The following is a 12,062-nucleotide window of genomic DNA, read 5'->3' as shown; positions in this document are numbered from 1 at the left end:
GCTGGGCGCTCAGAATGGCGGATCAACACTCAGATGCACATTCAGCAGCGGCTAAGAGACCCTGCAAGTCTTCGCATCATAAGTCTGCAAATCAAAAACTGCCCAGGCTGCACTCCAAGGCCGTGGCTAAAACTAAACACCTGTCTTGCCACAGTGCCACCAAAAACACGCGTTACATTTCTGTGCCACATTCTCAAGCTGCTAACCAAGAGCACTTGACAGCACTCTTTCACTCTCCAGCTGGGTCATCTGAGGATGACTTCGAGGGTTTTCCTGACCAGCCTGGGGTCTGCCACTCACAATCTAGCCTGCCGCTCCAGCCCAGTGAGCCCACTGTTGCTGTTCCTCCACAAGCACAACCACCTGCTGGTCCGCTATCAGGGCAACTACCTGCCTCTGTACCAGGACTGCAGTTGTCTCCTGAATTCCTGATGCAGTTGAAAGATATACTAAGCCTCTTCTCAGATCAGTCGAGAGTCCAGACAGCTCCATTGACTCAGCACAGCGAACAGCACCCTTCCTGTGCCCCAGCCCTCCCATGTGGCTGTTCTGATGTGGTACCGCTCCCCTCGCCCAACCCATTTGATGTTGCTAGAGGCAGGATTGGAGATGACAGCCCTGGGTTGGAGGACCCAGATTATTCTCTTCAAGCGGAAGGGGATGAGTGGAGTGACGAGGCAAACTTCGAGGAGGACACCTCATATCGCCTATTTGATGCGGCCAACTTTCTTCCGCTATCTCGCAGAGCTTTGGGCACATTGGGCCTTCAAACTACACAGCCCGAATCTACCACTCTCCCCATGAAAGGGGCTAAAGTCCTTAAGTCTCCAAAATCTTTGGATCATTACCTTCCTGTGCCGGGCCCCATTGGCAAGCTGGCCAAGGAAGAGCTGGATCATCCTCTGCAGGCACGCCGCTTTTCCATTATGGCCAAAAGGCTCTATGCACTGGACCCGGACTTTATGAATCGCTTGCTTGTTCCAGGCATCAATGATCCAGTCTCCAGTTTAGTTTCGCGCTCGCTCCTTCCAAAGCAAGGGGAATCACAACTAAAGGACCCCTTTGAACGCTGCATGGACTACGCCTTGCGTAAAAACCGCAAGGCTACTGCCTTTACTATTCAGGTGTCTGCTTCAGCTTCCATATTTTCAAGAGCAGCTATGATGTGGCTAGACGAACTCTTGGATGATCCCGAACCAGACCCTGTCAAGCTCTGCAAGGGCCTGGTAAAATTACACAAGACAGCAGCCTTAGTAGCCGATGCCACACTGGATGCCACCCAGCTGGGTGCGTGAGCTCTAGCCTCGCAGGTGGTAGCTCGACGTACCCTTTGGCTCAGGCACTGGGATGCTGACTCTACGGCCAAGGGCAACTTGTCTAGAGCACCCTTTTCTGGGTCTTTACTCTTCGGAGACGAAGCCCTCAAGGCGGTCTTGGTAGACCCTAAAGACAGCCGAAGGCCAGTATTGGCCACTTCTAAGAGAATGGACCGTAGGGCTTTCAGACGTTTCACCCCATATCGCTCCTTTCAGCCCTTTCGAGGAGCGCGGCCTGCAGGGCGAGGCTGCGACTTTTGATCTTCTGGTTTCCGCTCTTCCAGGGGATCCTGGAACAGGCAACGTTTCCAAGCCAGAGCACAGAACAGGGGAAGTCAAGGGGCCTCAACTTCAACTTATGGCAGGGGAGCTCATCAGCGAAGATAATACTGACGCTTTCCCTGTGGGGGGCAGATTGCTAATGTTTGCAAGTCACTGGTTATGTCTGACACGGGTCGCTTGGGTCAGAGATCTATTCCTCCATGGTTACGAACTAGAATTTTGGCTGACCCCTCCAGACAGGTTCATTCCATCCACTCTACCCAGAGTTCGAGACAGGTGCCAGATCATGCGGGAAGCCATAACCCATCTTCTCGACATAGCTGCAATAGAACCTGTACCACCGGAGGAGAGAGCACAAGGGGTTTACTCCCTCCTATTTGCAGTTCCCAAGCGAGATCAGTCATGGAGGGCGGTACTAGATCTCAAATTTGTCAACCGTTTCATGAAATACCGACGGTTCAAGATGGAGTCCCTGGCGTCAATTGTAGAGGCGCTACACGAAGGGGACTTTCTGGCTTCCATAGATCTCAAAGAAGCTTACCTTCTTGTGCCCATCTGTCCAACCCACAGACGTTTCCTGCAATTTGCCTTCGGTCCCCATCACTTCCAATATCGAGCAATGCCTTTCGGTCTCTTGTCGGCCCTGCGAGTATTCACCAAAGTGCTGCTAACCCTGGTGGCTTATGAGGCCAAAGGAAAACAACTCCTTTAAAGTCCCTCACAAACCGTGGTTACACACTACTAGGTTAAGGAAAGCAACAAAACTGAAAGTAGTTTACAAAATAAATTATTTATTTGGAGCGTTTCTATTTGACTACTAACCAGACTTGTTCAGGCAAATTACAGTATATTTAAAATAAAATAAAATGGACAATGCAAAAGTATATAAAAGTCACTGTAAGTTCCCCTTCTTCCCCAGTTTTCCAATATTCCAGTGGCCATTCTGTAGGTGGCCTAGAACTGGCTGTTGAAGCAGTCAGATGTCAGTCCATCACGGGTCGGGGTTTCATCACTGAGCTGTTGTTGATATGTCACACAGCTTTTAGCTCTGTTGGCAAATGCTGGAGGTACTGGGGAAGCCTCCCCTCAGTCCTCTTGAATGCCTCCAACACTGCAGGCCTAAAAGTGGCAGCTGGACAGCCACCTGTTGTGTATTCTTTAAGTTGGATTCCTTCACTGAGCAGGGGATTGAACTTGATGGCCCTAAAGGCCCCTTTCAACTCTACTATTCTATGATTCTGTGTTCTAACTGCATCAATATAGCCGCTGGAATCTTCCAGAATTCTTCCCCTGACCCAAGGAAGTGTGTGTGCGTGTGCGCCTGCGTGCGTGCGTGCACACACACACACTAATCTGGAAGTGTTTGTTCACTATTCCCAAAGCATCAAATGAATGAATATAAAAACGTGCTACCTTAAGGCATGTACTTAAACCTAGGTAGATAAAAAGAGGTCACCACCCACTGGAGTTTCCCAGAGTAACAGCAACTAATTAATCCCCGTTCAGAGCTTCATACTCAAAATGCGAAGCTCAGGAGGGCCAGGGCTGGTATACACAGGCATGTTGGGGGTAGGCTGATGCCTCTGCAGCCCCTCTCACTTTTGAGACCTCACATCTTTTTTTGAATGCCTGAAGGGGACTTAAACTGTTGGAACCTTAGTGTTTGTCTAGCCAGAGCTTGGAAAAGTTACTTTTTTGAACTACAACTCCCTTCAGCTCAATCCAGTAGCCATGGTGGCTGGGGCTGATGGGAGTTGTAGTTTAAAAAAGTAACTTTTCCAAGCTCCGGTCTAGACTACGTCCATTCTGAAACTGAGCCATGTCCTGCCCGAAGTCGAGGAAACCAGGCTCACATTCAGCTGTGGCTTTTTCTCTTTTAATTGAAGTAATAGATGCATCCAAGGAGTTTGCCTCATTAATCTAACTACTCTTTCTAGGAACGTTGCACTGCTCTGAGTAAGCATGACCTGGCAACTCTAAGATGTTGACTTAGCAACTGGGTCCCCCCCCCCAGTCCCCTTAAGTAGGCTTGGATCTTGCACGCAAACGAAGGCTCCTTCTCAGCTCAGTCTGTGGAACTTCCTGCCTCAAATGCCTCCAAGCGTGGGGCGAAGGTGGTTTGATCTCAGCTTCCCCCTCCGACAGAGGGGGGCTGCTAGCTGACAGTTTGGGTGGGGGAAGCTGGGCAGCACTCTGCTGGGAAACTTCTGGCATGCAAGGTTGAACCTCTTCCAGTTGGAGTGTGTCAGATGTGCCACAGGGGGGTCAGGAGCTGAGGGGGCTGAGTTACCGAAGATGGGGTCTGGGGTGCTCTTTGAGTCCACCCCGCTGTCTGCCTCCTCCCCAGGTTCCCAGTCCAAGTCCTCGTCCTCTGTTTCGCCCTCTTCCTTCTGCCCCCTCCCTGCTTGGCTCATGACAATCTAAGACTAGAGAACCAGGTTTGTGTTCTGGCTTGCTGTTACATATCAGAGAGAGAGACAGGGAGACAGACAGAGAGGAGGCAGAACTCTGCTTCACAAGATGGCTCCTTTCTAACATGAAGATTAAAGCCTGGTCCGAGTTACTATAAATGAGCAGACAGACTATGTAATAATGTTTTGTTTCTTACTTGGCCTAACTTAGCCCCGACACTGGAATACCTAGTAAGTCGAGGACAGAATATATTTCATGTTCACACAAAACAGTGTTGAGCAATCTCTTGGAGTGTCTTGCCTTAACTGCAAAGGGACCATTTGCTGAAATGTTGGTACAAGAACACCAAGAAAAATATGGTGCAAGTAGAATTTAATGCTACCTGCTTTAAAACCAGGGGGGTGGAGGGGATAACAACAATTTTTAACTTTTGTATGCAAAATTGTGGGAGCTAACTTTACGTAAAAGGAAACAATGTACAATAGTTGTAATTGTAAGGTTCTTGCACCTGCAGCAGTATCCTTTTGGGTAGTTTAGTAATTATAATGAAACAGTAATTTGTCTTCACTGTCAAATTGAAACCTTTCTGATGATGTTTTTAACACACACCTGTGGATTTGAGAACCGAAAGTCAAAAAAGAACATAAGCATTTACACTGTGTACAGTGATGTAAATGTATTGTCATAGAGCTTAACAATGCAATCTCATGCATTTTTGTTCAGAACTAAGTCCCGCTGATTTCCCTGGGGCTTTCTCCTTAGGCTACAATCCAATACATGTCTACTCAGAAGTAAGCTCCATTGAGCTCAGTGGGACTTACTTGCAGGTAAGTATGTATTGGATTGCAGCCTAAGTCATAAACTGTTGTGGGTTGTATCAAATGCTAGATCTACTCAGGATAGATCTATTTAAATGAATGAACATGAGAGGGCCTTCTCAGTGGTGGCCCCCAAATTATGGAATGATTTCTCTGATGAGGTGTGCCTGGCGCCAACACTGTTATCTTTTTGGCGCCAGGTCAAGACTTTCCTCTTCTCCCAGGCATTTTAGCATGTGTTTTAAATTGTTTTTATATTGTTTTAAATTGTGTTTTAAATTGTTTTTAAAATATGTGTTTTAAATTGTATATTTGTTTTAATGTTTTTGGTTGCTGTAAACCACCCAGAGAGCTTCAGCTATGGGGCGGTATACAAGTGCAATAAATAAATATTTAGTTTCATTAATTTCAGTGGGTCAACTCTAATGTAGCTGGAAACAACACTATGTGTGCGTGTATGTAAATCCCCTACCTTTTATGCAACTCTGTGTGGCTAAAATAATTGACGCAATAATATAATTTGCAAACATAATGATATTTCTTATTTAATTCCATTTATGAATTGCTTCCTATAAAACAGATGAGGAGTGCTTAGCCCTCCAGATGTTGCTGAACTACAACTCCCCTTAGCCCCAGCAAGCGTGGCCAATGGCCAGGGATGATGGGTAGTTAAGCAGCAGCTGGAGGGCCAAAGGTTCCCCTCCCGTGCTATAAAACATCTCAAAGTGATTTAACAGTAAAAACATTGACAATAAAACACATGTAAAACAATTTCATATATAAAAGCCATTTCATTTCCTATGTAGACTTAAGTTTAATTGAACTAACAACAGACTTAAAATGGCTGAAGAAAAGTGCAGTAAAAGCACTGTGTATCTCCCAAGGCCCAGTCTGAAAAGGTAAACTTTAAATATCCTCCCGCCCCTGGGCATTCTTTCTTGCACAATCACTGTTGAAATAAATCCTGTTTGCAAAAGACTGCCCTGTTAATGCAAGGATGGGAAACCAGTGGCTATCCATGAGTCCCAGCCAGTGTGGTCAGGGATGACAGATGCTGGAGTCCAGCATCACCTGGAGACCCATCGGTTCTCTACTGCTATGTTACTCCAAAATGTAAAAGCCACCTGTCAAGCATGCTGCTTTGTCAGATCCACACACCAGATCATCTGCCGTTATGTAGATGTGAGACAAAATTTTGTTGCAACGTGTATGTGTTGTGGGGGTGAGTTTTGTATACTGTGAATAGGGATGTGCCTTGGCAAGAGGAAAGGGATCCTTTCAAGATGTTTTGAAAATGTGCTGCTATGATTTGCTTGGGGGAGGGGAGACTTTATTATATTGTATTGCAGGGGTTGCCAACCTGTTCAGGCCAGCAGGCACATTTGGAATTTTGAGAAAGCTCCCTGGGTAGTAGACACAAAATAAATGCCTTGGGAGTGTGACATAACAAAAACATGGATGTCTTGGGGATGTGACATAGTGGCTGACATATCTACAAGAGTAGAACAAGAGACAGGACCACAAAATGTCGTTTCTCTCCACACCATCAGTGGGGGAAAAGACACCTGCATCAGCCACCTCTATCTCATTTACAGAGAGGAGCTCTTTGTACCTCTTCTCTGGGTGGGTGGGCGACCAATCCTGGCATCCAGTGATATTGGGGCATGTGTAAGTGGGCATGTTTGGTGTAGGAATGGCTGAGTCGATACAAACAAAAACTGAGCAGGAAGATCAAATGGTCTCATTATTTCTGGGAGGATATTTACTGACCTTTTTGTGGGCATCATAGAAGCTACTGACAGGCACACTAACACCCACAGGTGCCAGATTGGCGACCCCTGACATAGGTATTAGCCAGCAAAGAGTGACTTGAAATGTGTTCATGGTATCTTGTCGTCTCTCCCTTTTACCTCCTTCATCATCTGTCTAGTTTGTAATGTGCCCTTATGTGTTAATTTTTGGAGATCTGAGGCTTGTATTGGAATATTAAAAATGGCTTATTTTATTTTTGTTGTCTGGAAAATACTCATGTAACTGTTTCTTGCTTTTCCTACCCTCTTCCCCTTCTATCAAATAACCTCAGTCGATGGGTGGGTCGCAGTGCAACAGCACAACGCAGGAAAGATCGCCTCCGGCAACATTCAGAACACATCTGTCTGGACAATGACCTAAGAGAGGTAAGTGCTGTTAGTAATAGCAGGCTACGTGGGGCTTTTCCCCCACACTTTAAAGTTTTAAAATACTAAACATACAAAACAAATGTTAAAAGACCATACGTGCTTACAAAAAACACGTCACCTTTAAACTTATGTGACATTCTTCCATGTATTTCCTCTGTATTTCCGTCTATATTCTATCAAGGGAAAGGTACTCCTGATGTTTGTTTGTCATAGGCTACTAAACTTGGTAATTTTTAGGTGCTTGAATGTTTTCCCAAGTGCCCCTGGAATCACTGAATGCTGTGCAGGGAAGGAATTGATTATGTATATGAAGTATTCAGTATAAAATACATACATTGTTTTGTAAAGGTAATAGGTGAAAAAAACCACAACCATACAGAATCTTGCCATGAATGTAAATTGGCATGATTGTTAATGTAAATGAATGTCGATGCTGTTAACTACAGTCACAAAGGGAGAATGAGGAAGTATAAACCTGATATAATGTTAATTGTCCATTTTAAAGAAGGTTTTGTATGTGCATGAAGAGTAAGGCTTCACTTTAAACGTTTCCATAATTGGCATTTTTGCCTGAGAGAGAGTAAGCCTGGAAGTGGGCAACAGTTTGAGACTGAGGCAGTTGGACTTGGCTTGAAAGAGGCTTTCTTTCTCATAAAGAATACATTCACATGCACGCACAGTCTCACTTACCCTGTTACATGAGGTGATATCCAACTGACTTGTTCCATCACCAGTAGGATTTTTCCCCACTTTCCTTCTCCTGTGTGCCCCCTAAATCTGTTATGAGGGGTTCCACCAACCCTCTGGAACAGGTTTGGGGAGAATATGGGGTGCGCGCGAGGAGGGGGAAGGGGAGTTCTGTTGCACAAGTGGAAATCTTTGCGCTGATGGAACGAGTTAGTTGGATAGCACCCTTTGTATTTATTTATTGAACTTAAAACAGATTTATATCCCACTTTTCCACCACTTAGGTCTCCAAGACAGAGACAAACATGTTTAAATAAAGCTGTTTACAATCTTGTCACTGGTGGACCACCACATGTAGATTTTATACCCTAGATTAAAGAAAGAAGACTCCCGTGGCAAATACTTGATGGCTGCTTAGGTTTTGGCTGCTTTGGCTTTGTCAAGGCACAGAGCAAGCCTTCCCCCAAAGCACCCACCTATCCCCCCCAAAAATTAATCTGGAATAGGAGCAGATAACAATGTCCAGGTTTATAGAAAAATATTATGAAGTCACTTTAGCAGAGGTACAAGCCACAAGCAGAGATCCCGTTTTCCAACTGTCTCTCACTATCTAGAAAATAAATGTTCTCTTTTGTTTCAGCCTAGAATGTTGGCTGGCTGACTTCCTTGCTTGCTTCCCCAAGGGTTTGCTCTGTCAAATAGTTGCATTTTGAAATTATTATCAGTCTTTTCCTATAGCACACTCAGTCATTTGCCCAGGATAAAGCAGTATGACTTCATCAAAGAGGAGGGATTGTTCATGGGGAAAAGAAATGCTAAGAATTAATTCCCAGAAGGAACTTGCTTTAATGTTCCGTATTCAATAAGATCTCTCAATTCACTCAGTTTAAGAGAAGGCTCCATTTTGAAAAGGATTACAGACCCCCTCTTATCCACCTGCCCAGTGGACTCAATATCAAAGCAACCCCTCATTTATGCATTTAAATAAATGGTAAGCTAAGCTGCCATCAATTTAATTATGACTTCTAGTTGTATTCAGAGTCTCATGTTTTTATACGGCTCTTCAAGCTGGCTGTAGTAGGCAGAGCCTCACAAATGCATAGAATTCTTCCCATCCATAACTGTCAATGGGGAAACTGTCCTTGGGCATCCAAGGCTGCCTTACAAGACTTTTGGGGGGTGTCTCCTATTGAGCTGTGTATGGCGAGTTTTTTATGTCACATCCAGTTATCTACACAGTAAGAACACTTGACATGAAAAGAGTAGTCCCCCTTTATGCAGAGTCCTGTGTGTGTATCAGGGTGGAATTGAGTTATGGACAACCTGGGGGTGCCATCAAAAATGTGGAGTTGTCAAAAGGTGTATTAGTTTTGATTTTACCACTGTGTGTGTGTGTTTCCCACCCATGTTCCACATCACTAGCTTCTGCTGGTGGGAAAACACACAGCGTGATGACATGACAATATAGGATAAATCTTTCCACGTTTTACAGGTGAGACACTGCAGCCCCATGGAGTTTGCAATGTGTGGTTCTGCCCTCAGAGCCCCAGATTTGCAGTTCCGGTTTGCCTATATTTATGTTTGACTTATAAGTATAAACACAAAAAAAGGAGTCACTACCCAGTATAATGGAATGCAAAAATAGGAGAACAACAGGCAATAGGCCATATCACTATAATGCAACGCAAACAAGTGTACCAATAGCTAAAATACAATGCAAATCACAGCTGGCAGTAAATAACGCTACAGATACAAAAAACAATGAAGTATGTCTTTTCTAAAGACTAAGCACTCAGACAAAACAAACATGTTCTTGGTTTCAGCCCAGCTGTGTGTGTGTGCATGCACATGCGTGCACAATGCTGCTAGCCTTTTAAATGGGAAAGTGCTAGATTTATGGGTGTATCTGAAGGCTGGAGATTCCTATGTGGTTGTTAAAGCATATTGTCTTTTCCCTATTTGTCTTTTTTGACTTTTCTTTTAAAAAAGCAAAAACAAAACAGCTTTTCCATCATGATTAAAGTCATTGTGCCTCTTTATTTATAATTTGCCAGAATAAAACATTCTTAACACTGTTTTGTCACTATGACATTGCTGAGCTCTGCATCCATTGCAACCTGCAATTTAGAGTGGGAGCAAGGGAGAAGAGACCGTGTGTGTGTGTGTTATGTATGTGTACTAGGGTTGCCGGGTCCATGGCCTGAGACTGATCCTGTATTTTTAGGAGAAGAGAAAGTCAGCCAAGTGCAGGTGTTGTTGCAACTCTGTAATGGGAAAAACCACAAGGTGGGATACTCCCTTCCCCCTGCACAACTTTTAAAGATACAGAAGACCTCTTGGAGGCTGGGCCTGGCAACCTAGAGGTCTTTTGTACCTTTAAAAGTTGTGGAGGGGGAAGGGAGAATTCCACCTTGTGGTTTTTCCCATTACAGTGTTGCAAGAACACCTGCACTTGGCTGACTTTCTCTTATCCTAAAGATACAGGATCAGTCTCAAGCCAAGAACCTGGCAACCCTAAATTGTGCACACACAATTGTGAAAATTTATGCTGCTTGAAATAAAGCAAAATGGTATCTGTGAGCGCATACAGCCCAGAGAGCTTCGGGTATGGGCAGTATAGAAATGCAATAAATAAATAAATAATACTGCTATTAAATGTGATAGTTCAAAAGCATTGCCTTGTGATATTTTATATAAACGTCTATCCTTTTTAATTTGTCCATATCAGTGCTATATTTACTCTTTTTTTGTTTTTGTTTTGGCCCTTATGCATGCATATTTTGCCACCTTTTTCTCCATCTGCTGTTTCTTCCATTCATCATATTCACCTTCTTCTTTGTCATCGGAGGAGTTCTTGATTCGTCAGAACTCAATGGCGTTCTGGGAGTGGGATCAGGGCCCATCCCCTCCTGCACGGCCACCTAAAAAATCATTTTCTGAATGTTGCCTGGTATGTGTTCTTTAATTTTGCCAAGAGATGCTTTCCTTATCACGCTGACCACTGCTTTCTTTTGTATTTTATGCACCCCTCTGTAATAGTCTATAAAGAGTGGTTCTAATCAGGCAGATTATTCTCACAGTGTTACTGGTTCATGCCTTGTATTAGTTTTACAATAGAAGTCCTTTTTTAAAAAAGGTTAAAATTTGACCTCCCATCTTCTGGAACAACTTGTCAGGCTGGCAAAAAATGAAGATCTGGTACAATCAGGTCTTGGCAGTTTGTCCTTGTTGTGCCTCTAAATCCCATTGCCTGTATTAGTGTTGCCAAAATGACCTGCAAAGAGCAAGTCTATATAGATGGTCTTTTTCTCCCACTTCTATTTAACTAGAACCACACTTTGAATGACTTCCACTCTTCCTCATCCTTTTCTCTCTTTAACTTTCTCTCCACTTCTGTTTTTGCAAAGCATTTGCAGTTTGGTCCTCACTTATTTTATTTTGGAAAAAAGTACACAGAACCTAGCTCAGGGTTGTGATTATTCTGTCCCGTCAAAGCTTGGGAAAAGATAATGTCTTGTTTAGTCACGATGATAAGCTATGGTTGTTGTTAAAGAAACAGGTCTAGGTGAGCTTCAGCTTGTGTGCTACCCCATTCTCTTCTCCGGCACAGCCCTGAGGAGATCTGAACCTTTTGCTTCTGTTGTTGATTTAACCACTGTTCAGTGTGTCATCCAAATCCTAAACTCTGGCTAATCTTAACTATGATTCAATGAAACAAATAGGTTCATTAACCAAGATTTGAAGTTGGTTTGTTTTAGTAAGCCATACCTAAGACTAAACACATTATGCCTGGGTTCTGACTTAATACTGAACTGTGGTTAGTCAAAAACAGAAGCAGAACTCCAAATCTCACAGCTGTGAGTAAGCATGGGAGCTGAAGACTTTCTTAAGCTCATTCCTATAACAATAAATAATAGTTTATTGTATTATTACATATAACTTATAGCTGAGGTCAGCTGTCAACCCCTGACAACATAAACTAAATGGGAAATTAACTGTATCTTTGAATCCTATGTTGTAGTCCCAATCTGGAAACCACCCCCACCACCCGCAGCTGCAGTTCTTTTTTCAGAGAGAGAGAGAGAGAGGAATTCTAAGCATGGGATTCAAAGACATGGTTACCATCACATGTAGTTTGATCATGAGCATGTAGTTTGACTTTGAACTGCCTTAAAATGGATGAGGCATCTGTGGCCTTCCAGATGTTGTTGGACTCCAATGCCCATCAGCCTCAGCCAGCATGTCCAATGGTCAAGTATGATGGAAGCTGTCATGCAGCGACACCCCCCCCCAATTTCCCATCTCTGCCTTAAAACAAGGGGAGCAGGAAGAAGCTTAGGGAACCTTAAGGAGAGCAAACGCACATT

The 12,062-nt window shown here is 43.9% G+C and overlaps 1 protein-coding gene across 7 annotated transcripts in view; it reads left to right on the top strand.

Annotated features, from left to right (window-relative positions):
* Positions 1-12,062, top strand: part of DENND5B (DENN domain containing 5B) — a 160,089-nt gene that overhangs the window by 103,716 nt on the left and 44,311 nt on the right. For all 7 annotated transcript variants that reach the window (XM_061638703.1, XM_061638700.1, XM_061638704.1 and 4 more), the window contains one exon: positions 6,912-7,005. In XM_061638703.1, coding sequence (XP_061494687.1) covers positions 6,912-7,005 — 94 coding nt within the window. The remainder of the gene's footprint in view (positions 1-6,911; positions 7,006-12,062) is intronic.

This window comes from Rhineura floridana, chromosome 8, assembly GCF_030035675.1.
Source record: "Rhineura floridana isolate rRhiFlo1 chromosome 8, rRhiFlo1.hap2, whole genome shotgun sequence".
In the NCBI taxonomy this organism is placed as follows: domain Eukaryota; kingdom Metazoa; phylum Chordata; class Lepidosauria; order Squamata; family Rhineuridae; genus Rhineura; species Rhineura floridana.
The sequence above is the reverse complement of the archived record's forward strand: the minus strand, read 5'-3'. Positions and strand labels throughout refer to the sequence as shown.